This window comes from Pelodiscus sinensis, chromosome 7 (assembly GCF_049634645.1).
Source record: "Pelodiscus sinensis isolate JC-2024 chromosome 7, ASM4963464v1, whole genome shotgun sequence".
Lineage (NCBI taxonomy): Eukaryota > Metazoa > Chordata > Testudines > Trionychidae > Pelodiscus > Pelodiscus sinensis.
Window position 1 is genome coordinate 11,499,017 of NC_134717.1, and position 27,902 is coordinate 11,526,918.

Consider the following 27,902-nt stretch of genomic DNA (forward strand, 5'->3'; position numbering starts at 1 on the left):
TTGCTCTGTGAAAAGTGTTTGCTCACAAGTGGTGCGATACACAGGGGCTCACACATAATTGGAGCCTGATGCCTCATTACACAGAGCAGCACAGTTTCCTTAATATCACTTCAATGATACATTCTAGTTCTTAATGTTACCTTATGTGTGAGTATTTCCACTATTAATAATGGATTTATTAAAGGCTGGCATTTGGAAAGAACTTCCCATTACTCTAACCCTCTACTTCTATGCCCTATGGCTGTGGTTTTCAACTTTTTTTTTCATTTGCAGACTGCTACAAAATTTTGAATGGAGATACAGACTCCTTTGGAAACCTTAGACACAGTGTGCGGACTCCTAGGAGTCCATGGGCCATCGACTGGAAAACACTGTTCTACGGTAACAACCACCTTTTCCAGACTCTTTAGACATAGTCCTACCACAGGTTGAAAATCACTGCCCTATGAAATCGTTTCACTCTGAGATAGTTCCAACCTCCAAACCCCACTCAGCCCCCACCATACAGAACTCCACAAAGTGAATGTACTTTAACCATTCTGAACTTGGAACTCTAATGGTTTCTTTCTGTGAAGTTCCTCTTCACTCCCAGACATAAATCCTGCAATGTCCAGCAGAGAAAAGCTGAGAGAGAGGTCTTCATCATCCATCACAAAACCCTCAAATAGAAGCTGAGGAACAGCACTCTTTGCATTCTGACAGACTGTCCCCATACGAGCAGAACCTTCTAGTTCCTTGATTATTTCACTTCTATTATTAAAAAGTCATCATATCAAAACCTCTCTCCTGCCAGTTCAATCAGTCTGACTCTACAAGGGACTGTTACTGAAGGAGGGGAGAGAAGAAAATGCATGCTACTCCCCTTTATCTTAGCTAACAAACCAGAATCTAGCTAAGGGCCATGGCTGAGTGCCTCACAATTTTTGTGGCATGGTCTTGTGGCTAAGGGAATGAATGGGAACTCAAGGAACCTAGGTTCAATTCTCAGCTCCGCCACAGACTTCATGCATGATATAGAGCAGGTCACTTAGGGTTGGTCTACACCAAAATTGTACAATGGCCTACCTACCCCTGTGTTTGCTTACAGGGGCTCAGCTGTCTGTTTCCTGGTCCAAACGAGGCGTGTGACTGACCAGTCCATTCGTACCTTTGACGTGCATAATTATACGAACGGCCATACTGGGTCAGGCCAAAGGTCCATCTAGCCCAGTATCCTGTCTGCTGACAGTGGCCAATGCCAGATGCCCCACAGGGAGGGAACACAACAGGTAATCCTCACGTGATCCCTCCCCTGTCTCCCATTTCCAAAGAAACAGAGGCCAGGGACACCATTCCTACCCATCCTAGCTAATAGCCATTGATGGACCTAACTCTGCAACTCTACTGTACTCCTTTTCCCCCTGTTTATCTGGTTAGGAGATGCTGCACTCCATAGACAGTAATCACGAGTAAGAGAGAAATGAAAAACAATATCATCTGCCATTGCCTTTCCTGGGATGCTACATCTTGAAGCTGAACTTGGAGCAGTAATTCTCCCGGGGTGGGGGGGAGCTTATGGTGCCATTAGCTACGCTGATAAGATAGCACAGGAAATGTTTCAAAGTACTACAAACTCTCACTGGGCATATGCAAGAAACTGCCAGCCAAATCACTGCCCAACTTGTTTGGGCTTAGAATAAGCATGTCCAACGAAAGGCAAACAAGAAATAACTCAGGTACTTTCACAGTGGCCGAGTTTCCATTAAGGTACTGAATACACTCAATCCCCATGGAAGATGAAGCCCTTAGGTTGTGTTAGAACAATGATAGAGGATTCAAAAGCCTTTGAGGTGCTTCAGTCTTTCCATAACAAGTGAGCAAAAGGGCAAGTATTCCAGCTACTCAACAAAAGCTTCCAAAAATGCATAAAACAGGAGACGCAGAGGCCCGACACATCAGCACCTCTTCTAGCCCCACGCTAGCAAACACTCCCTTTATCATTAGCATCGTCCAAACAGCACTATAGGAGTGTTTAAGGAAATGGGAAGCAAATTCCCTTCTGTTAAGCGCCACACAAGCCACTGAAAGAAACATTCCTCAGTCAGTCTTTGCAATAAGTTCACGTAGCCTTGGAGATCAGGCTGGCTGAGCGAATACCTTGGGACAAAAGGGAAGCAAGGGGAACACTTGCTCTTCCAAAGCATCCGAGGTAGATTTCTAACAAAACAAGTATTTATGCTCCTGGAACACTCGTTTATTCCATCTGTTTTATGAAACCCTATAATATGCCTCCTTGTATTGCAGCAACTCTGCTAATGACTTTCAGCTAGTTGCTTAGAGCTAATCCTCTCAAAGTTCATTCTATAATCCAAGGATTCATCACCATGGAAACTGCTTACAATCGGTACTTTTTATAGCATGAAAACAGCATCAACAAGAGGTATTCTAACACGAATTGATGGTGATTTCATTCCCCCTTGGTGTGGCCAGATTCAATTTGTATGGTCTTTTTGTTAATTGAGGGAAGCGAAATAAAACCAGCCTCACAATTAAATTTAGCAAAAGTGTCAGCTGGCATGATAAGCAATGGTATTTCATGCACCATGCCACCTGCCTCACCTTACACATATCACCACATCAATACAGCAGCACTCATTAGGAAGAGTCTCTCAATAGCTACAGCAAGAGAGGCTGTTGCGAAGAAAAACCTGTAAGTTGGGAGAGAGGGTAACTGTGGGCTGGTGCACTGAGCAGAGGGTTAGGGGTCAACATATACAGGACTTGTTCCCAATTTTACCACTGATTTGCTGAGTGACCTTAAGTAAAACTTACCCATGCATTAGTTGCCCCATCTAAAACGGGAGCAGAATGCCCATCTAGCTTATTTCAGAGGTGTTACCCAAAATGTAGAAAATAAATCTTGCTCAAATGTGACACGCTGGGTTAATAGTAGAGTCTAACACTGACCTAAACCAATGCCTAACTTTCTGCTCTGGTGGTCAGGACAGGTTACTCAGATAACAATCACTGCATACAAAAGAATTCCAGCCTCCTGTATCAAGGAGTCAAGATAAGAGTCAATGTTCATTAGGGAGAAAAAAAAGCATGAGAATTAGGAGGTCAAACCAACCACAGTTCAGCACCAATAGGTTAAAAACCACATGGAATTTCTGACCAGAAAGAAAAAGAAGATTGCATGAAAGAGGACAGTGAGGCTGTGCAGGATGTGAGGCATCCCAGAATCCCTGATTTCCCATGCACTTTCTGAGGCAGGGTGGCACAGCCAACTCCGATAAGCAGGAGAGCTGCTTGCGTTGCTGCCTTTAAAGGTGCTAAGACCGGATCACACTGCTACCTGGGCTCACTTCTGCAATGCAGCTTAGGAGACACAGCTTCAGGAAATAAAATGCACAGTACCTGTCGCGGCTGGGAAGAACACTCCGAAAACGGTGAAGAAGGACTCCCCCGTACTGTAGTCTGGTAGTGTGTTGTTAAGCAGAAGTTCTGCTGAATACCCAACAAAGCCATGTTCTGCAAACACAAGGAGTTTAAATGTAAACCATGAGAAAATGGATTTGGAAGCTGAGACGTGGGAATCCTTATTCTCTCTCTCTCTCTCTCTCTCTCTCTCACACACACACACACACACACACACACACACACACACACACACACAGGAAATGTCTTCATGGGGCTCAGCCCCACAGTCTGAACCCCATGAGTCTGCTAACACGGGACAGCTGTGGATGTCTAGCTGCTATGTAGACAGACACTCTCTCTCCCTCTCCTGCCCATGGAGATGGTCTAGTTTCCAACACATGTGACACATTCCCCAACTGGCTTAAGCCCTAAATTTGTAATAACCAATATGGCTTCAGAAAAAAAATGGTTCTATTTTAAATTTCTGCAGAAACTATAGATAAATGGAGTGGTGGATTAGCCACCCTACCACTGGGGTCCTAGTGACTTGGGGGCCCCAAAAAAATGGGTGCTCCCACACAGGCCTGCTGATGGGGGAGGGGCAAAGGGACAATTGCCCCAGGGCCTGGTGATTCAAAGGGGCCCAGGGCTGCCGGCCACCATTGCTGCAACTGTGGCAGCAGTGGTGGCTGAAGCCCTGGGCCCTTTAAATGGCTGCTGGGGTGCTGTGGGCTTCAGGTAGCTCGGAAGGCTGTCTGCTCTTGGCCCCGCCCCTTCTGCCTGAGGCCCCACCCCTTCTCAGAGTGTGCAACTGTCTCCCACACACCTTGCCCAGGCCGTTGGCTCCCCCGCCCCAACCTGCTCTATCGGCCTGACACGTCTGCCAGACAGCAGGATGGGACATGGGATCTTGCCCCTCTCCATCCACCCAGCACTCCAGGGGAGCAGGTGAAGCTCTTGAGCCCCAGCTTCACTCCCTGGCAGGAGAACCGGGGATGAAGGGTGCAGGCAGAAGGGGTGGAGAAGCGACCCAATTTGGTCTGATTCCCGGCCCCACAAAACTATAATCCACCTCTGGAATACAACTAAAATAGGCCCGGTCAGATAATCAGCTGATGTAAACCCTACGGCTGTGTCTAGACTGGCAAGTTTTTCCGCAAAATCATGTGATTTTGCAGAAAAACTTTCCAGCTGTCTACACAGGCCTCTTGAATTTCCAGAAAAGCACTGACGATCTCATGTAAGATTGTCAGTGCTTTTCCAGAAATACTATGCTGCTCCCGTTTGGGCAAAAGTCTTTTTCCAAAAGACTTTTGCACAAAAGGGCCAGTATAAACAGCACAGTACTGTTTTCCACAAAAAAGCCCCGATCGCGAAAATGGCGATCGGGGCTTTTTTGCGGAAAACTGCGTCTAGATTGGCCACGGACGCTTTTCCTCAAAAAGTGCTTTTGCGGAAAAGCATCCTGCCAATCTAGACGTGCTTTTCCGAAAATGCTTTTAACGGAAAAGTTTTCCGTTAAAAGCATTTTCGGAAAATCATGCCAGTGTAGACGTAGCCTACCTATGCCATTGAAATCCATGGACCTGCGTGGATTTACACCAACTGAGGACAAGGCTCACAATATGTACCTATTACTCCTTGTCTGTATGGGGGAAACTGACTAGCAGAACTCCAGCAGTATCATGACAGCACTGTAGTTATGCCAGTATAAAACTCCACTTCCAAAGCAGGCTTATTAGCCTGAAATAGTCACTATTCCTCCAGAATAGCGTCCACATGAGGAATTATACAGCTGTGGTATAATGTTACCATTACAGATCAGCCTGTCAATTGCCCCATGTAAAGAAGCCCTGAGTCAGCCATCAATGTCTCCTCAAGCACATGTTATCAATATGCTCACAGCTGAGATAAACTTGATGTCCTTTAAATTAGGTCCTCTCCTGTATGTACGACCCAGACTGGAAAAAACAAAAAACCAAAGGTGATATATTACAGACAGAGACTCCCACGGCAAGTTTTATTTTTATCATCTCCACTTACGTTGTTATTCTTTTGCTGTACTGCGGTTTCCAAAATGTAGCTCAACACGCGGCTGAGAGCTGTGACCAACAAAGCTCCCGCCCAGATCTTCAGCAGATGTTTGAGCTGGTGTGTAAACATGTATCATAACGAGAAACAAATGCCAATGACTGTGTACCTTCTACTATGGCTGGAGATTTCCCATTCTCCACACCCACCTCGGGCTAAGTTTTTCCACATCACACATGAACTTTGATTTAAAAAAGGAAAAGCATTATGAAGTATGGAAAAAAGGCAATGGGTGAGAGATCAGAGCTGTGTAAAATGATAATCTCAAAGTATCTAAGAAATGTAATCCTCCCTTCACCATCCACCCACGCTCTACAGACTTGGATACATCTGAATTTGCCAGACATATTTCAGCCGAACAGCTGTGGTGTCATCATGGCATTTATAAGCTAAGGTCACAGGCTGGTCATAGTAAACATGGCTCAGACTATGGAAATGTGGTAAAAAGTACATGACACAGACAGACTCCACAGATAAAGTGACCATATTGTCTCTGTTGACTGGGCTAGTCCTGGTTTTTCATATGATGGCCTTGAGTAGCAGGAACTTCTTCCAAGGGATTTGAACTGTGCCAGTTTTTCATTTCATTAATCAAAACATCTGTTTGTGTTCATAACTACAAAACGTTTGCTCACAGCAAAACTACTATATCAATGAGAATTTCCCCATGCAAGACAGGAATGAACAGTCAAGTGGAATGAGTGTTCAGTGCTGTGACCAATGTTTGGAGTAAAGAGAAAAGCTGACTCTGTGTAGACTCGCTCACAGCTGTCCTTTAATACAAAGAGTCATTTACATCCCCTTTAAGGCAAAGCGAGTTCTGCATACAACAGCTACAAGTTTTACTTCTAAAGACATGAAGAATAACAGGGCTTTGAAACTATCAGACAAAATTCCAGTGGATAAGAAGCAGCTCCTACTGAATCCTCATCATATGGGCAGCCTTACTGTGAATGGAAACTCTTGGACAAAAAGCACAAAGAAATGTTACTTGCTACAACTTTTTTTTAATTTCAGAATCTTATGAAGTGAAGGACTAGAAAGGCCCTGAGTAGGTCATCTAGTCCAGGGGTACTCAATACACAGCCCGCAGGCCACATGCAGCCCGTTTTTTTGTGGCCCGCGGAGCAGTTTGGGTTTATGTGGAGCTCAACATGTGGCCCACAGGTGGGATCAAAGTAGAGGAAAGAGCATCTTTGTGGGCAGGCTTGCAAACCTAGTGAGGAGGGCTTTAAACTAGGGTTCATTGGGGGACAGTGACCTAACCTCTGAAGTAAGTGGGGAAGTGGGATACTGGGAAGAAAAACAAGGAGGAATAGGCAACAAAGGAGGACCCCTGATTCGAATGGACAAAGTAGGGCAATCAACTGGTTATTTAAGGTGTTTGTACACAAATGCAAGAAGGCTGGGAAACAAACAGGAAGAATTAGAAGCCCTGGCGTAGTCAAAGAACTATGATTTGATTTGAATAACTGAGACTTGGTGGAATGACTCACATGACTGCAGCACTGTCATGGAAGAGTATAAACTGTTCAGGAAGAACAGGCAGGGGAGAAAAGGAGGAGGAGATGCACTGTTTGTAAGAGAGCAGTATGATTGCTCAGAGCTTCAGTATATAGAGGGAGAAAAGCCTGTTGAGAGTCTATGGGTTAAGTTTAGAGTCAGGAACAACAGAGGTGATGATGTGGTTGTTGTCTGCTATAGACCACTGGATCAGGTGGATGAGGTAAACGAGGCTTTCTTCAGACAACTAAGAGAAGCTTCCAGATCCGGCCCTGGTTCTCATGGGCGACTTTAACCACCCTGACATCTGTTGGGAGACCACTACAGCAGTACACAGACAATCCAGGACGTTTTTGGAAAAAGCTGGGGATAACTTCTTGGTACAAGTGCTGAAGGAACCGAGCAGGGAACATCCACAGCTTGACCTGCTGTTGGCAAACAGGGAGGAACTAGTAGGAGAAGTAGATGTGGGTGGCAACGTGGGCAACAGTGATCATGAAATGGTAGATTTCAGGATCCTGACAAAAGGAAGAAAGGAAAGCAGCAAAATACACACCCTGGACTTCAGAAGAGCAGACTTTGACTCCCTCAGAGAACTGATAGGCAGGATCCCCTGGGATGCTAACATGAAAGGGAAAGGAGTCCAGGAGAGCTGGCAGTATTTTAAAGAAGCCTTATTAAAAGCACAGGAACAAACCATCCAGATGAACAGTAAGAAAAGCAAATATGTTAAGTGACAAGATCAGCTTACAGGGGAAATCCTTGGTGAGCTTAAACACAAAAAGGAAGCTCACAAGAAGTGGAAGCTTGGATGGATGACTAGGGAGGAGTAGAAATATATTGCTCGAGAATGCAGGGGAGTTATCAGGAAGGCAAAAGTGCAATTGAAATTGCAGCTAGCACGGGATGTGAAGGGTAACAAAAAAGGTTCCTACAGGCATGTTAGCAATAAGAGGGTGATCAGAGAGGGTGTGGGGCCTTTAATGGATAAGGGAGGTAACCTAGTGACAGATGATGTGGGAAAAGCCGAAGTATTCGATGCTTTCTTTGCCTCTGTCTTCACAGACAAGGTCAGCTCCCAGACTACTGTACTAGGCAACGCAGTATGGGGAGGGGTGGGCAGCCCTTGGTGGATAAAGAACAGGTTAGGAACTATTTAGAAAAGCTAGACATACACAAATCCATGGGTCTGGATTTAATGCATCCGAGGGTACTGAGGGAGTTGGCAAATGCCATTGCAGAGCCTTTGGTCATTATCTTTGAAAACCCATAGAGATCGGGAGAGATCCCGGATGATTGGAAAAAGGCAAATGTAGTGCCCATCTTTAAAAAAGGGAAGGAGGACAATCCACAGAACTACAGACCAGTCAGCCTCACCTCAGTCCCCAGAAAAATCATGGAGGGGATCCTCAAGGAATCCATTTTGAAGCACTTGGAAGAGGGGAATGTGATCAGGAATAGTCAATATGGATTCACCAAAGGCAAGTCTTGCCTGACCAATCTGAGTAGTTTCCATGATGAGGAAACTGCCTCTGTGGACGTGGGGAAGTCAGTGGATGTGATATACCTTGACTTTAACAAAGCTTTTGATACAGTCTCCCACAATATTATTGCCAGCAAGTTAAGGAAATATGGCTTGGATAAATGGACTGTAAGGTGGATAGAAAGCTGGCTAGATTATCAAACCCAATGGGTAGTGATCAATGGCTCGATGTCTGGTTGGCAATCGGTTTCAAGTGGAGTGCCACAAGGATAGGTTCTAGGACCGGTTTTATTCAACATCTTCATTAATGACCTGGATGTGGGGATGGAATACACCCTCAGCAAGTTTGCAGATGACACTAAGCTAGGGGAAGAGGTAGATATGCTGGAAGGCAGGGATAGGATCCATAGTGACCTAAACAGATTAGAGGATTGGGCCAAAAGAAATCTGATGAGGTTCAACAAGGAGAAGTGCAGAGTCCTGCACTTGGGATGGAAGAATCCCAAGCATTGTTACAGGCTGGGGACCGACGGGCTAGGCAGCAGTTCAGCAGAAAAGGATCTGGGGATTACAGTGGATGAGAACAAACATGTACAGGTGTCAGCATTTCTAGTCCTCAGGGAGGTGGTGCCGGGAATGCCAAGGCATTGTGGGAAGTGCTTTGTATTCATGCCCGTCAGTGTGAAAGAGGCTATTTGCATATATATGCAACCACTCTTAAGTTGAGGCCCTCGGCATGTACTGCGGGTATCATTGTGGTCCCCGAGACTTCCAAAGTTGAGTAACCCTGATCTAGTCCAATCCCCTGCATGCAAGGAAGGACTATGTTATAACTAAATCATTCCTGACAGACTTTTGTCTAACCTGCTCGTAAAAATCTCCCATGATGGAGATTCCACAACCTCTGTAGCCAAATTGCTCCAGTGCTTAACCACCCTGGCAGGAAATTTTTCCTAAAGTTCCATCTAAATCTCCCTTACTGCAATTTAAGACCACAGCTTCTTATCCTATCTTCGGAGTTTAAAGAGAAAATTTGTTTCCCTCCTCCTTGTAACAACTTTGATGTAATTGAAAACCATTAAGTCTCTCCCAGTCTTCTCTTCTCCAGATTAAACAAATCCATTTTTTCCCGATCTTCATAGGCAGTGTTTTCTAGACCTTTAATTATTTTTGTTACTCTTCTCTTGACTTTCTCCAATTTGTTCACATCGTTCAGAAAAGTGGCACCCAGAAATGGACATGATAGTCCAGCTCAGGTCTTATCACATAGCACATAGTAGAGTGAGCCAATCCATGCGGGGAGCTGGCTTGAAAGACAGCTTCCTAATGTACTGGCTCCCACTTGCCCCCCTTACTCTCCATGCTGCTGCCTCTCAATCAGAGGCAGTAGTGCAGGGAGAGGGGGAGGCGGCTCCACGGATCGAGTGCTCATAGGGAGCAAGCTTAAAAGCACCAACTCCCATCCACTCCCTTGCTGCTTCTGAGACAGAGGCAGCAGGGTATGTATGTGTGTGTGTAGCTGACAGGATTAACCAATAAGCCCAGGCTAATCAATTAATCATGTAGTTGGCTACATGTTGACATCTCTACTGTTTATAAATGTACAGAACTATTAAAACAACCAGGAGTCCTGCAGCACTTTAAAGACTAATTTGGGCATCAGCTTCCATGGGTACAAATCACTTTGTCACCTTGTTGTTTTTGCAGATATAGAGTAACATGTCTACCCTGCCGAGACAGAACTAGGGGTGATCCTTGTGCTTCTTCGCCTGCTTTCTTAGTTACATTCGCTCTCTGCTACACATCTACTCTTTGAGTGTAAGTTTTCTGGGGCAGGGACCAGGCCCCCATATTTGTTTTGTGAAGCATCTTGTGCACTGCTGTATAACAGTCATGCTATTTGTCTGTTTTTCCATTTGCCTTGGTAGATGAATACAAAAAACCTATTGATGAAAGTTATCCCTGACCAGCATCGTCCTCACTTTCAAATCTGAAAGAGAGAACAGTGCTGGGTCATGTTATATGTCCTTATGAACCACTGGGCACCTCACTCTAGGATCTTGGAGGAGGTGTTATCCATTTTCCCCACTGCTATTATGTATCAGCCACAATCACAGACATGCTGTACACAAACCCGGAGCTGTTGGCTACAGTAAAGGCTGAACACTAACTCGCTTTGGGCTTCATTTATGGCTCTCAGTGAGAATATTTTGAGGACCTGTCATATCCAGCGAAGGGGCTGGCTGGATCCCTAGGAGAATGGAGGAGCAACAGGATTTAGCTCACCCTGTACTCACATCCCTCACCTACACTGCATGTTACATTACGAAAGGACGCAGAAAGCTTCCATAACTCTCAATGCTTCACTAACCAAATATGAGGAGACGCCTCCTTGCGGAGAGCTAAATGCTGATGTTGGAAGCTTTGTTCCTTCTCACCCTGGGCCAGTTTTAACACTTTCCGTTTGAAGAAGATAAAAATACTCACGTCAGCTTTAAGACATGGGGCTTAAGAATATAAGGACACGCCTTAGTGGGCTGGCGGTGTGCAAAGTCTGGGGTTTCTGCCTAGCACTGTAAGAAGTTGGAAAATGACTGATTTGGAGACCCTGCCAGCAAGTGGTGGTTATTTCGGGTCAGCCCATTATGCAACTGTATAAAGGATATCCGCCCTGCCAAGTTTCATACAACCTGGAGCTCATTACAGATTAGTCAAGTTTTGGCCAGATACAAAAACCCTGCTCATAGCCTTAAAGTTAAGCAAACCCTGGCAAGGCGGCAGGACTGACCATGGAACTAAATCACACACAACTGAAACTACCTTAAAAACCATCCGCCAAGCCATCGGCACTCACTACACTGTACTTGTGGTTAGAGTTTTACGCAGAAAGGTGGATGCTGAAGTCTTAGAAGACTGAGGGATTTAAAAGAACAAACCACCAGTTTTCCATTCCAAATGCCACAAAGTGGTACCTGGCTTGGATTTTTCTCACTGGAACAGGAAGGAAGATTTTTCTTGCGGGATGTTTCCTGGGGCTGCCCTAGACTTTTTAGGTTGCTAGAGAGTAAGATGTAGCTCTAGGGGAGCCTCAAAACAAATATACAATGGTAGCATAATTATTCTCTTCTTTATTTCTCTCCTCCTTCTGTCACTAAATCCTGCCTGTTTCCTCATCGAAGTCTGCCCTATTCCTTTCCATTGCCATTGCCAAAATATCTACAAAGTCCTTTAGTCTTCGTGTAATAGCATTCTGGGGAGTGCCTAGCCATTGGGCTGTGAAATATTATGGTGTGGGTCTCTCTCAATGTCTCCTGCACTGTATATAAACAGTTAAATAGTTTTTGGAACAGGGGTATGGGTCTTCCATCTCTCAGGTGAGTGCCTAACCATCAAGCTACATGGTTATGTTCATTCATTCACCCTCTCTCTGGCCCAGTAACTATTTAAGTATTTTATTCACAGTGGAAGAGCTTCAACAGAAAAGATTGAGACAGACCCCCATAAGAATACCCCAGAGCCCTGTGGTTAGGGTACTCTCCTACACAGTCAACCTATGGAACTCCTTGCCAGAGGATGTTGTGAAGACAGGACTTTAACAGGGGTCAAAAAAAGAACTAGATAAATTCATGGAGGTTAGGTCCATCAATACTTATTAGCCAGGATGGGTAGGAATGGTGTTCCTAGCCTCTGTTTGTCAGAGGCTAGAAATGGATGACAGTAGAGGGATCACTGGGTGATTACCTGTTCTGTCCACTTCCTCTGGGGCATCTGGCAGTGGCTACTGTCAGCAGTCAGGATACTGAGCTAGTCAGACCTTTGGTCTGACCCAGTATGGCCATTCTTATGTTCTTATGAAAGAACCATGCTCCAAAGCCTTCTCCTCATTAAATGGAGGAATTGAACACAGGTCCCCCACATCCCAAGTAAACGACTGAATCAGTAGGTTAAAAGTTATAAGGTGGGTGCTCCTCCCCCCATTTTGTAAGTGGTATCTAAACCCACCTCCCAAAATGACCAAAACTATTTGGCAAACTCATGTTAAGAACATAAGAACGGCCGTACTGGGTCAGACCAAAGGTCCATCTAGCCCAGTATCCTGTCTGCCGACAGTGGCCAGCACCAGGTGCCCCAGAGCGGGTGGACTGAAGACAATGATCAAGCGATTTGTCTCCTGCCATCCCTCTGCAGCCTCTGACAAACAGAGGCCAAGGACACCATTTTATCCCCTGGCTAATAGCATTTTATGGACCTAACCTCCATGAAATTATCTAGCTAGTTAAATTTACAAATAATTTTAGGTTGACCAAAACTACATTTTTCAGGGGGAGGCGTCAATTCATCCAAAATATACACCTACCCCTGGTTATAGTGTTATATCCTTTCACCACAAAATCATCTACTCAAGCCCACGCAGGCTGATGGTACCCAGGAATTGTTGCTATTAGACAACTGTTAAAGAGCTACATGAAATGAATATAGTGTGGTCTCATTTCCAGAGGACACGTATCCCCAGCAAAAACTAATTCAAATTCTGTATCCTATTGAAAACCTCACCAGAGAGGTGAAAGACTGACTTGAGTAGGGAGAGTCAGCTACCCTCTCTTTGTTGGTACTGACCCTTCCAGGTCAGAGCTGAGGCATGGTACGGAGAAGCTTGTGCCACCACCGCTGGTGGGGTGAATACACAAAGAACTTCAGTTCACTGGGGCTTTCCAGCTCGCACTTGCAGTAAATTCGCTAAAAAATAATACCCTCAGTCCATAACACAAGAGAAACGTTTTTCTTCATCAAGAAAAAAAACCAAGACTCTTATTCAAAGTGATTTTCTAAGAGAACGCTAGGAACTAGTTGACAAACATCTGAATGGATGATCTCCCATCCAGGAATAAACCTTAAAGTATGGCGATTTTGCAAGCTTCACTGAGGTGCCATCCCGTGCAGATGCCAATTGCGCTACTCTTGTTAAGATGATTGTTCAGCAATAATCTCCACTCACATGCACACACGTAGGGGGAGACATGGTCCCTGCTCATCTAAATCAGACACAAACAAGAAAAATTGGCCAACTTTAAACGGTATGGCTGGATTGTCAGGATCAAAAGGCCGTGGTGAAGACGAGTGGGATCCAAGGAGGAAATGAATGATATGATAAATGCCTTTCCCAACCTGCTCCAAAAACCAAAGTCTGCATACTGCAAAGTCAAAGACAACCCCTACTCCCACACACACACACACACACACGCATGCACACACTATTCTATGACAGGACTCTGCTAAAAGCAAAATTAACCATCTGATTAAGTCCAGCTCAAACCTTTCCAGGGTGGGCTGCTCCTTAGGCTCCCACATCATGACTACTCAGCCCGCACCCTAGATCCTCTCTCTTCAGCCAGTCACTCAGGCACGCCTTATATTCAGATACAATAACACCTCCCTCAGTAAATTAATAGAACTTACATACCCCTTTTTCCAGCAATACCTCGAAATCTATTTGGGAGACCTATGAATGAGGGAGCAAAGAGGAGAAATGAATTCAATGAGAGGAGGCCAGGAAGTGGGAAGGAGCAGACATGAGGCAGAGCTGAATAAAGTGGAATGTCAGAGTTCCTACTAAATAACTACATTCAGGCCTGAAACTTGGTAGAGGAGGCATTAGCACAAGTGGAATTTTCCCCCCTCAGGCTGCCAAATGTTACAGGAGATGCATTTAGCTACCGCTGAACTGTAAAACAGAACAATTCAATCGGGAAAGATGAATTGTCAGGTAAGCCAGACTGGATAAAGCACAAACAAAATCTTTGCCAAGCTAGAGCTGAGATTCAAACAGGGTTTTAACATTTTTCAAACAGAGTGGAGCAGACATCCCTGCACTTCCTGATTTGCTGGAGAAATACAAGGAACTGTTTTAAATCACAATTTCTGACAGGCACGGGTGGATTAAACATATACTGGGGCTAGATTCACTGAAACTTGGCAACCCCTCCCTACAGACAGCAGCGTGTGTGGCATATGCTAGCTGAGTTAGGGTCACATGATTCTCAGTTGTTGCCTGCCCCATGGCTTTCCCCATGCCATGATGAGACCTACAAGGTTGAAAGAGAGTTCATGGTGCATTTCCTGCTGCCCAGAGAGTGCACCAGCAACCGTTGGCTGCCTGGAACCAGCTTTGCTCCCTGACACATGCAGCACACAACTTGCTGCTACATCCCCGGCCTCTAGCCAATGTCTATAGATCCAAAAATCTTAACTAAGAAGCCTGATCATGTGAGATTCCAAACCAAACAGTGCTGGATACATTATGATCAGAAGTACCAGAAGCTTTATCCAAAACCATGTTAACACCTTCTGAGAGTCAGCTCATTACTAGCACTAATTTAGGCTGTAGCTGTGCAGTCCAGTAACCTCAAACAATTTAATTAAAATAAATACAAACATGCACACTATCAGCCCACTGAATGGAACATTGCGCACAACAGTGCGTTAGTTCACACAAGCTATCAGCTTATACACTGCAATTCTAGACACTACACAAAAGGCTAAACACATAGTGCTACAGGGAGCCAGTTGGTGGATTGAGCTAGTCCATTTCATAGAACATTAGAACTGGAAGGGACCTCGAGAGGTCATCAAGTTCAGTCCTCTGCCCTCATGGCAAGACCAAGCACCACCTAGATCATCCCTGAGAAATGTTTTTCTAACCTGTTCTTGAATATCTCTAATGATGGAAATTCCACAACTTCCCTAGGCAATTTATTCCAGTGTTTAACCACCCTGACAGTTAGGAGGTTTTTCCTAATGTCCAACGTAAACCTCCCTTGCTGCAATTTAAGCCCATTACTTCTTGCGCTATCATCAGAGGTCAAGGAGAATAAGGTTTTCCCTCCTCCTTGTGACACCCTTTTAGGTACTTGAAAGCTATATCATTCCCCCTTTCAGTCTTCTCCTTTCCAAACTAAACAAGCCCAATTCTTTCAGTCTTCCTTAACTCATGTTTTCTAGACCTTTCATCATTTTTGTTGCTCTTCTCTGGACCCTCTCCAATTTCTCCACATCTTTCCTGAAATGTGATGCCCAGAACTGGACACAATTCAGGCTTAATCAGCGCAGCATAGAATGGAAGAATTACTCCTTGCATCTTGCCCCCAGCACTCCACTCACCTCTGGAGTTCTGGATTCAAATGCTAGCTTTAGGTCATCAGGGAAAGCGAGTCTGGTGATATCCTGGTTGCCCCATGAGTAACACGTCTCAAAGCCATCATAGCATTAGGGCAAGCGAGGGAATCACCTCTTGGGGCAGGCCTGGGCCTGGAAAAAGCAGTGGAGCTTTATTTTATTTAAAGAAGCCCTGATCAATCAATGCACCTGCAATGAAAAAAAAATACCTCTCTGAGATAATGAGCATATTGGTGCAAGACCACGGAAGTACAGTGAAAGGTCTAAATGGCAGTTGCCCAAGCCCACTTCTAGTGCAGATGTGCTCAGCTCCCTCCAAACCCCAACTGAAATCAAGAGGTGTTAAGGGAGCTCCATACTTCACACAAGCTAACTGAAGTCTTGGTAGGACTGGGACCTGCTATGCCTGCCTCTTAACTAATGTTATTGCTAGGGATGTAAGCGAGTAGTCAACTACCCAATAAGCCTAAGCTGTATCAGAGGCAGCAAGGGCTGCCAGCTGGTTCTTACTACATTTAAAATGCAGACCCACAGCAATCCTGGCTCTGTTCCAGCTCATGCTGATCTGGGACCTAGCCCCATTGTAGCTCTGCAGCTTAAATGTAGTAAGAGCTGGGCTGCCTGACCTGGCTCCTAGTACATTTAAACTGCAGAACCGCAGTGGGGGTAGTTCCTGGACTGGCACGAGCCAGGACAGGGAGCTTTCCCTTAATGACTAATTGTGTCGTCAATACAAATTGTATTAACTACATGACTAGCCAATTATCCGCCTCTTGACATCCTTAGTTATGGCATCCATGTTGCCAAAAGTGCTAAATACACGTTAATCTTTCCAGCAACAGGGAAGGAACACTGGGTTACTGTATAATTTAGTTCTAAATTCTCAGTTCAACTCACGCTAACCATTTAAATAGGTTTTTTAGCATTATTTGTCTCTGTTCTTACTAAAGCTGATTATGGTGATGGACACATGGAGATACGCTGCATATCTTAATGCAATTTTAGGTCCTACTGCTGGAAGCAGATCTGAATAGGTGATTGCCACATCCACATAGAGCTCCACTAATGGTCAAGACACACATGCACTAATGATGTTTCCCTTTATCCACACTAAGGCCTGAGTCCCACATTGGACCCCTTACGGTTGAGACATCATTCTACGATAGGTGTCTGGAACACTGCAAGATAAAAATAAAAAAATATATATATATATATATATATATATGTATGTATATATATGAATGAGAGAGAGAGAGAGAGAGAGAGAGAGAGAGAGGATCTAATTGTGATTTTTTTTCCTATTCAAAACATCCTAAGGATAAAAAGAGACACTGGCAGTGTTTATTGGAACCCAATTGCCAGGGGAGTTATAAAGTAGGGCAAACAATTTACTTCAGGCTCAGATATAACACACTTACAAGCAATAAAACAAAAAGCAACCCTGCATCACCATTTTTACTGTTAAAAAAAATTGGAGGGGAGGAAATCACTGAAGAAAGAAAGCAAAAAAAAAAAAAAAAAAAAAAGCAAGCAAGCCCTGGTCTGTGATTTTTTTTCCTACACTCATAATAAGCAGAGCAAACCCAAAATGAAAGATTATATAAAGTCTGTAATTGAAGAAGTGAAAACCACAGTTAAAACAATCTAAAAAGACCAAGCCCTGAGAAAGGCAATTTGGACTCCTTATCTTTTGATGGAAAAGAATGTGCTCCCTTAGATTAATGACGTGTTTACCCAAAAGGAAATCACCGCCCTTCAGAAGCATTGACTGTTTGTTCCTTCCAAGTCACTGTTCTCTGATTCCGAACTGATCTCCCAAACCTCCTGTTTAAAGTCAACACACAATATAACTTCCTGTCAGATATGGGCTGTGAGGGATCCCAGAATTAACCCTCTCCCAAAAACAGCCAAAGGCTGGAAATTTACTGCACCTGTTGTTCTGGCCCCTGCCAATGTCAACAAGAAGGAAAATTAGGTATTTAGATCACTCTTAAGCCAAGACTTGCTATGCACATGCAGCGAGACGGGGCTCACTTTAATTCCAGCCAGTGAAATTATAGCAGGAGGATGAGTCAGACCCCAATATACAACTATTTTTATGTACAATGAACAAACTAACACGTGCAGAGACGGTTGGGGTTTTAAGGAGGAAAACCATTCTCTGTGCACATTTTACATGGACCAAAGAGAACGCTCTTGGCAAAGTTTACAAACACTGTGTGCTGCAGCTTTGCAGCTCAATGCAGGTTTCAGTTCAGGGTAACACTTTAGATTTTTGCAGGCATTTCTACAGCACAGAAGCAGAGGATCTCTAAGTGCTTGATCAACGTCTAAATCAGACCCCATCACACCCTTCTGAGGTAGGAGGCATTATTACTATGCAACAGAAGGGGAAACTGAGCTAATAAGAAGTTGAGTGTCTTGCCAAAGCTCACCTTGTGGATCAATTGCAGAGCAGACAACCCAGGCCTCTTGGGGTGTGTCTACACAGCAAAACTATTTTGGAATAACAGCCGTTATTCCGAAATAACAATGCGAGCGTCCACACAGCCATTCTGTTATTTCGAAATAACGGACGGCTTATTCAGACTTCTGTAAACCTCATTCTACAAAGAATAATGCCTATTCTGAAATAGCTATTTTGAAATAAGGCGTGTGTAGACGCTCCACTTCTGCTGTTTTAAAATAGTCCTTCACCAGAGCCATTCTAAGTTATTCCTCCTGGGGCTCTAAATCGAGATAGCATGTCTACATTAGGGAAGCCTGCCTCGGACTAATTTTGAGGCTTCTCTGCAGAGTAGATATGCTATTTTGAAATAAGCTATTTTGGAATAACTATTCCGGAATAGCTTATTCCAAAATAACTACACAGTGTAGACGTAGCCTTGTTGTGTAACTACAGGGTCATTTTATCTCTTCAAATTGTATCCCCTCCAAGGATAATACAGTAATATTTACAGTAAGAAGAACTGTTTATTGGGATGAAGAAATAACTTATTAATCAACATAAAAGCAGGTTAAGTATCCTATTGCAACTTGCTGTTCAGCAGAAAAACCTTTAAAGGAGATTTTATACTGCATAGTAACATGGTTCTGATGTGTATTACCTGAGACCTGGCTGGAGTGGAGGACTGTTTACTCCAGGACTTTCAGTAGTTCAGCACACCTGGATGTCTAAGACAGACGTGCCTGGGGGGTTGTCTGGGTGAGCACAAACCTTGGGTAAAAGCAGTGACTCAGTGAATAGCTGTATGACTAACCAAACCAAGCGTTATGATTGGCTCTCCTTATACCAATCACCACTAGACCAGGGACTCTGGCAAGTTCATTATGACTGTGACAGAGTCCCCACAATTGGTTTTCCTTGGAGACCATGATGACTAGGACAGGCTGGACTCTTAAGAGCACAGGAACAGCCATATTGCTCAGACCAAAGGTCCATCTAGCCTCTTATCCTGTCTTCTTGCAGAGGCCAATGCCAGGAGCCTCAGATTCCTTAGCAATCTAACTCAACCAGTAAATAGACTACTCATTGCAGCCACCTAAAGAAGCCATTTTCACTGGACCTCATCTTCTCTCTCAGCGTGGTTACTTCATGGGTCGCATTGGCCCTAGCGAGCTATCAACTTAGTAGAGTCTCCATTTAAATTACACTCCTCAGCTCTAGTTCTAGTGAAAAGGATCTGGTCAAGATTTAGGAAAAGGATCTGCTTCAAGCTTCCTATTGGACTTCCAAAATAAATTACCTGATTTTTGGAATGTTGCATTCTCTGCCTCTCCCACTGAACTGATGGAAGTCAAGGGGAAGTGCAGGGTGCTCTGTGTTTTGAAAGCCAGGAGTCTAAATTATCACCTTATGCATGCACAAACTCTTGTGAGCTCTAAGAAACTTTGATCTCTCTGCACGGTTAACTAAGCAGATGTTTTGAGAGTAGTGGAAGTGTAACCCACACACCTTCAGTTCCCTTTCCCATGTAGTGGCACTGAGACCACTTACAGAGAGAGAGAATGAGTTTGCTCTAAAGACGTAGCTGAAAAGCAGCTGGCTTTTCGCACAAGCTGTAGAGGCTCATGCACTAAGCCCCAGAACTTCCAGGTTTGGTGCCACCTGTTGGCATTATAGAATCTTATCCTGAAACACCAACCAGGGTCATTAACACATCAATATCTGTTTGTTCTCATCTGTCTTGACTTCTTGAAGGAGAACACTGGGGTTTGAAAAGTAAAGACAAAAGGTAGGAGATTAGAATGTAGGTGGAGGGAAATGCAGATCAATTGCTGGTTGCACTCCTCACCATACTACCTGAGCACCTCACGGACAGTAATGAAACAAGCTTCACAATGTTCCTCTCAATGTGGTTAAGAGAAGTAGCACCTCAAATTCCAATTCCATGGGAAAATATGAAATGTTAACAACAATACAATGCTTTGAATCAGAACCCAAAACTGAAAGTTTGAAAGTTCATAAAAAACTAAAATTCTGAAATTTAATTTTGGAAAAATCAGAATGACATTTCATTTAGATAAAGTCAAACTGTTATCTGTGGACATTAACAACTCAGCTTCTAAGTTATATTGCATTAAAGTTTATATATAATTGCATTCTAATTTATAATAGAATAATGTAATTGTGTATCACATCATAACATATTGTATTGTGACATGACAATGTAATAGCTGAACCATTTAAAATATTTTTTTATTTTATGGCTCTGTTCATATTTTATTTTATAAATTGGTAATTAGTATTGTAATTTGTAAACAGTACTGTAATTGGTACTGTGTGTTCTAACTGGTCATTGGAATTTTAATTTAGAATAGAATAGAATAGAATTTTTGATCCACTGCGGGTTGTAGGACAGGAAATCAAGTTTAAAGAAAGTCGCTGGAGAAATAATTTAATATTTGGAAATTATTTTCATAAAGAAAATAAATAAAATTACTTAGCAAGTGCTGGGCTACAAAAGGGTGGAGACATTATTAGGATGAAACACTGAAGGAATGAAATTATGCAACATAAAAGGTTTCATTAATTTAAAAACAATCAAAGCATACGAAAAAGTGAGTTTGTTTTTTCCCATATAAGCAGAAAGAAGAGGAGGAAAGTAGATATTATATATGAGATAGTAAACATTTTCCTTGACCTGCTTAACCTTGTTTGGCTTCTAGTAGTAAATACACTGCAGATATAAAGAGAGAGAGAAAGAGAGAGTGTATGTATGTAACTATAACAGGATTTATCAATTAGCACACGAAGCACTGACAGAGACAAGGAAGTTCAAAACTGAAGTGGCAAATGCTGCTGGTGTTATTTCCATGGAGGCTAGTTATTGTTAGCATCTCCATACAAGGACTGGCTTGATATATATAAATAATAGCTATAACTTAACATAGGTCTGTCCACCCACAGGCCCCAAAGCACTTTACAGACATGGGTAAAGCATTTCCACCCTCCTGTTTACAGATGGGGAAGGGAGGAGGGAGAGGTGAAGTGACCCAGCCACGGTGAAACATGTAGAATATTTATGAAGGAAGGGAAAATCACCAGATACTGTTGGTTTGTTGCTTTTTTCCAGCAAATCACGGAGCCTTTTTAAAGTTTAGGGCCTTGATTCTGTCACTTGTGTATTTGTAGGCCTATGCAGAGACCCACTGATTTCAATGAGGTTCTGCCTCTATGAAATAAATTGCTGAATTGGGGCCTCATTTGGTCGATCCAACAGTCTGTACTCATGTATGTAGCTCCATTGGATTGGGGAAGGGGAAGGGAATCCAGTGGGAAGAGAAAGAGCATGACAATGAAGCACTCGGTGAAACTGGAAAAACACACACAGAAAGAGGAGAGAAAAGAATAAGGACAGAGATGAAATTTCTGCAGACATAATGGCTGAAAAAAGCCATTAAATGAGTGACAAGGATAAAGACTAATAAAAATGAAAAAATGGGAGTTAAAGGGGGAAAGAAGTGCAACTCGATAACTGGGATGAAAAAGGCAATAGGCAGAGAACAGTGAAAGGAACTAACAGGCATATTTTATCCTGCCCACTTTATCCACCAAGTCCCATCCCTCTGCGTGGGCAAAAGCAGAGACGACCAATACAGAAAGCAAAGCCGTCAAAGTAGATTCCTGTTTTTGTAAACTGAAATATCCTCTTTCTTCAACAGCTATTGTTAGCAGCTTCAACACGCTTGGCTCCTTCTAAGGCTCTGACTGAGGTGTCTCACTCAGAGCCCAAATCCCACCTCTCGATGCAATAGGGTGACAACAGAAGTTCTTGTCAAAATTAACTAGGTAGCAGCACAAAGAGCAACAGGAAAAAAGGCTGGTGCCACTGCCAACAGCCACGGTTGGGTGTCAGACACAAACTCTCCTCTGTTAGAACCATTTGTGTCATGGTAGCACATGGAGCACCAGCCCGACCACAAGACTACATTACGGCAGGCACAGTAGACAAACACATGGTAAGAGTCCTTCCTGCTCGTTCTCTAAGCACAGCCCATCGTGGTGCTACTCAAGAGAGCAGCAAGGATTGAACTGTGACTCACTGAGTCATGATTTGGTCCCTGGTTACCTTCTCACTCCAGGGATGTAACTTGTGCTTGGCACAACTTCCTTCTTAGATGCACTGGTCCATGCATGTGGGAGGGGATGACGTCAAGATTTTGGCCACTCCCTGCTTGTCCATTATCTTCCCGGGAGGGCTGAATGCTGTAGCTCTGGCTCAGTACAGGGGTGCCTTCTGTGTCCCTGTTCTCTCAGAAAAGACACCTGCAGTGGCTCATAACTGAGCCCAGACCCATCAAGCCTTTCCTCAGGACATTGTTCCATTCACAGCTTCCTTCACATGAACCTTCAAGCATTAGAGTTGCAAGCACAGGTGCCCTTAACCAGCGATAAGTCCAACTACGAGAGGACACGCTCACACAGGCATCCAAATTACCACCCTCTCTGCTTAATGGATAAAGGAACGTCTTCACTCCCGAGGAGACTCATTAGCCTCACCCTGATGTGTGTCCCCCACACTGCAAAGCCACACCCACTCGTTACCATGTCCCCACTGTTTCACCCCCTGTTTGTGTGTCCAGGAGCACAGCCCATTGTTCTCTGTGCTGAGATTCTCTAGGAGTCTTCCCGAGTAACTTGTAGGGAAACTTTTCTGGCCTGTGGGAAGTTATTGGAGGGCTGCCAGCACCTGAGTGGTTTAGTCGGCATCTTCATTGCTAAGCAAGTGGGTCCCAGCTGGAGTTAAAATGGAGCCCAGCTCTGCCCCACATGCCCAGCTAGGCTGGACTGACAGAACCTCCAGATCACAGGTTTTTGTGTCTAGACAGTAGTGGGGTGTGGACTAAAACCTGGGTAAGAGCCCAGTGAAGACATGCCCTGCATGGAGAAGCAGAAAGGGTGGTGCTCCTGTCTCTGTTGCCCCTAAGCACAGATTTCCCTCCACGAACTAATCCATTAGGCCGTTACTCTCTCCTTCCTCAAAGCACCACAAGGCCCATGAGCAGACAGTCACCCCCTGCTGGACAGATGGAGGACAGCTGGAAAAAGCTGGTACTTCGTGTGATTGCATGTGTGCATGCATATAAATCACAGCAACGCCTGTATATACTTGTATATACACCTCTCTCCACTTCCCACTGTTCTCATCATCTATTTGTAGTGTGGTAGGGCCCACAACCCCCAGTTAAGGATCAGGACCCCATTGTGCCAGGCTCTGTACGGATAAATAACAAGGAAGACAGACCCTGCCCCAATGTACTTGTCCGGCAGGACACGACAGGTAGATGAGACAGACAAAAAGGTGAATAGACCCAAAGGATGAGGTGATAGGACAGCAGAGCTGAGAAGAAGAGCGGAAGTCACTACTGACTACTTATCTAACCAAAGCCAGGGACGAGTGATTCACAGGTATTCCTAGTCTTTTAAACAACGATGGTGATTAACCACTGGAAAACATTTCCACGAGAAGTGGTGAATTCTGTCTTCAAGTCTTCAGATCAAGAGTTGGACGCCTTTCTGGAAGACACACTTTAATCTGGACACAGGTTTGGGGCTCAGTCCAGTCCTGATGGGAAGATATTCTATGGCTTATGTCAGAATAGAAGATCTGATCTGTTGACCCCTCGGACCTCAAACATCTCTGAAGGCTGGCAGAAGCTGGATTTAAGGGAGGCTTTCATTAGCAAATACAATCGCTGCCTTAGGAACACCAATGGCATAGGGACGGCACTGGAGAAAGTGCTGAAGCTCTTGAGGACAAGGGGACTGGGGGTAGGAAAGGGCTTCAAAGTTGGCACCACTGGCAGAGCGAAGACAGGGGCCGATAGTTTAGTGTGATAACAGAACGAACAGATGAGGGAGGCTCCCTTTGCTACCGTAATATCAATATTTCATTACTAATAACTGTCTTTTGAACAGACGATTGGGTGTTTTCAGTTTCATTTCTCTCCCCTTTCTTTTGCTTCAATAGACATCAGATGGGAAATCCTGGCCCCCCGGATCTCAACAGCAAGACTCCTCAGGACTTCCTTGGGGTTAGGATTTCACCCATCTCTGAGTGGCTATTTCTAAGCACAGCCTTTTGGCATTTTTAAAGGGAGAAATTCAAGTCTAAAGGAAGGCATTCACTAATCACCTTGATCCCACTGAGCACCCTCAAAAGAAGCATAATCTAAACAATAAGGCACTGGAGTTAGAATCAGAATCCTTAAGGTCTATTCCCATCCTTGCCACTGACCTGATGAAAGACCCTGGGCATGTCCCTTTACCTCTGTGTGCTGTCACAAAGCTCCCTTCCATGCTCAAAATAATCAATGTCAGCTACTGAAATCAATGGGAATAATGGCATGAGGCACTTAGCAGGAGGTGCTTGAGAGCTCACAAGATTGGGGCCATTAAAGGGACACCTCTTGTACAGGTAATACATCTCTGTCTTTCACCTACAGACAACATCACCACAAACACTGAGTGTTGCTTAATACAATCACGGCGATGGGAATACACAGGAGGAGGAGGGGGGCTAGAAAATGCAGACAGACAGATTCCGAACCTATCTAGCAGTGGGAGGGGCCAACTGTGGTAACACTAGCCCCTTCCCTTCCCAAAATAAGTTATGGCTCACTTAAAAAAAAAACCTCTTTAAATACTTACTTCTGAGACTATGCAGACCTGTGAAACCTTCCTGCCAGTATCTAAACAAGGATCTCAACAATGTTATCACTTTTTAAAACACATCTACACTGCCGTCGCTATCCCAGACAATTGGCAGGTAACCAGTTAATAAATTTCTTTGCCAGACTTTTGAATAGACTGGCCTAGGGTCAAAAGTGATGTCACAGCAATTCAATGTGCTATAATTGGAAAAACCTGGGTAAAGCAATTGCATGTGTTTCAATAAATAAAGATTGCATTAGCAGTCTCCTGCTTTATTCACCGTTGCATCTACCTTGTCCAGTAGCAAAGTGGGATTTTCTTTTGCTTTTTCTTCAGTGATTTCTACTCAGAACTTGATGCCAATTTCCAGATGTGTTTCAAGGCAGGAAGTCAGCAATCAGGCTAGATAAAGCCCATGGGATTAGCTGCGCATCATCGTCTGACACACACATCCTTCCTGTACCTCTCTTTCAAAATGGGGCACACCCCTACACCCAAAGCTTATTTCTGCTTTGATTTTTTTATTTTTGTGATAGATCCTTTTTGTAAAGAAAGTCAGACCATCAAAGCTCCTGAGACACCATTTTAAGGATCTTTACAGAGATAGAATGTTTATACAACAGAGAACTCGATTTAACGGTGGTTGGTTCCCTTGCTACAAAATGGCTCACGAGAGGCTCTCCTCCTCTTACAGCTCGCCAGCTGCAGGGCTAACAAACAAGTGTCAGCTCTCCCTGTCCGATTACAAAAAGGCCAGGGGATGAAAGGTCTTCAGAGAATTCACCCTTAAAAGGAAAGGGAGGAGAACAAATATTTACCCCAGATTTTGCAAAGCTAGTTTCAAAATACTAACGCCAAGTGACACCAGGGGGTTTCTCTAAAGAATAACTCCAAAGAGAATTATCTTTACAGAGATGCAGTTGGAAATAACTATGATAGTACTGATGTAGCACCTCAGCTGCACACCTAAAAGCCCTTTCAACCCCACCAATTAAGGCTCACAGCATCTCTTATGAAAGGAAACCTCATTTTACAGAGGAAAAAAGGCCATTAGGTATTGCAGGGTCCTAGCCATAGGAGGTGAAGTGACATGCACAAGGTCACACAGCAAAGTTGGCAGCAGAATGAGCTCCCAGTCTTCAGTTCACACCATTAGGCCATGCTGAGTTTAATTATGTAATTTGCGGGCACAGCCAAAGAGAACAACATGGTAGAACATTTTCTTTTAAAGGCACATGAGACATTTACAAATTGCAAAGCAACAGCCATTTCTCTGTCAATTGCTATTCTTTTTATCTCAAAAGAGGAACAAAGCAGGACAAGATTAACACTGGATCTCCTCCCCTCCAACCCTCCTTCCTAAGCCCCAAACTCTTCATTTATTCCCATTGGTACTTCTGTTTTCACAGTATACCTGAAAGCAGTTGCCAAAACAGGAAAACAGGCGCCTATTTGAAGGGAGTCTTTGGGAGTAACCCTCCACAAAAATTACCAGAGATAGGCTAGGAAAATAAAAGTAGGGCATTAACAGCAGTCTTATCTTCTTTTTCCATGACTCTGGCATTCTATGCAAAGGCCAAAAGATTTTGCATATTGTTCTGAAGAAATGATCACGTACACGGTAGCAGCTTTCTTTCTTTCTTTCTTTCTGTATCGCTTATTTACTGTGGGTAGCAAACAGAGACGAGTATTGAAATGTACCAAAGAAGAAAATATGAAATTAAAACACAAAGGCAAAACCAAAATGTCCAATATAGACAAAAATAATAATACAGTAACAAACACAAGTTTTCGGTAAGAGCAACAAGGAGTCCTTTAGCACCTTATAAACTAACAGATGTATTGGAGCATAAGCTTTCGTGGGCAAAGACACACTTTGTCAGATGCATCTGACGAAGTGGGTCTTTGCCCACGAAAGCTTATGCTCCAATAAATCTGTTAGTCTATAAGATGCCACAGGACTCCTTGTCGCTTTTGCAGATCCAGACTAACACGGCTCCCCCTCTGAAGTTCTCGGTAGGGGATCAAAGGGCAGCAGGATTTGCTGGTGCCAAGTTATGTATATTGGACTCAATAAAAATAATAAACAGCATTCACGTAGCAAGACAATATGACTATTTTTCATTCCCTAGCACAATAAGGTTCTCTTCTTTAAGCAAGCCTTTTGTTTTATTGAAGCAGATGTTCATACAAGGACCATGAGATCCAGATTTTCAGTAATAACTAGTGATTTGTGGTGCCCTAGCTGAGATACTTGCAAAGGGCCTGATTTTCAAAAAGTTCTAGTAACAGTGGGAAATTGAGACTCTGGAGACTGTACCAGGGAGCAGCTATAGAAAGCCCTGTAATTACTAAAGAAAATGGAAGAGTGACATCACTAGAAGCTCTCAGCAGAACACTGGATTCAGTTGCAAGGAAGAACCCGCTAGCCTCCCACCATTTTTTCCTCAGTCGTTTTTATACGGGCAAGGAGCTTGACACAGATCAATTGTTATTCTCCTAGTTCTCCTTTGTGGCATTATTGCTCGCAATGCTGGTTGTTAAATGTTCTTTTGGCTACATCTGAAAACCACAGAGACACTCTCTGCCATCTCCCACTACATCTCAGCTTTAATTTGCTGCCCACTGCCATCCCAGGATCTTGCACCATTGCTACTTCCCTGGTATCGCTGTCCTCAGAGGGGTCTGCAACATCTCCCCACATAGTAGCCAATGAGCTAAGTAATTATGTTTCACCCACGGCCAAAGTTCTCAACCTACATTTCTTACCCCGACAATGTGAATTCATGAATAGTTAGCTGTTCTTGGGCTGCACTTCACGACAGCGCACACAGGGGTGGGGATGGGCAGGGCTGTTTGCTGACTCACTCTGATCACCAGACCAGATGCCGGTTTCTTCAGCCCCAACTTAGGGCTCTTAAAGCCTGATAAATTATTGGAGGAAGAGTGAGCTAGAGAGACAGAGGCAGGAAGTCCAGCTGAGAAACCCCCTTTCATATAAGTACAGTCCTGCCTCAAAATGCTAAAAATAAGGGTAAATCACAGGAAAGGAATGAGTTTTTGGACAATATCCTATTTGATGTTTGATGTCTGGGG

The 27,902-nt window shown here is 43.9% G+C and overlaps 1 protein-coding gene across 1 annotated transcript in view; it reads right to left on the minus strand.

The window, feature by feature from the left end:
* The window catches only part of SLC12A8 (solute carrier family 12 member 8), an 87,858-nt gene that overhangs the window by 39,536 nt on the left and 20,420 nt on the right, over positions 1 to 27,902 (minus strand). Inside the window, exon 5 of the mRNA XM_006137661.3 lies at positions 3,397 to 3,510. Within this exon, the coding sequence (XP_006137723.2) occupies positions 3,397 to 3,510 (114 nt within the window). The remainder of the gene's footprint in view (positions 1 to 3,396; positions 3,511 to 27,902) is intronic.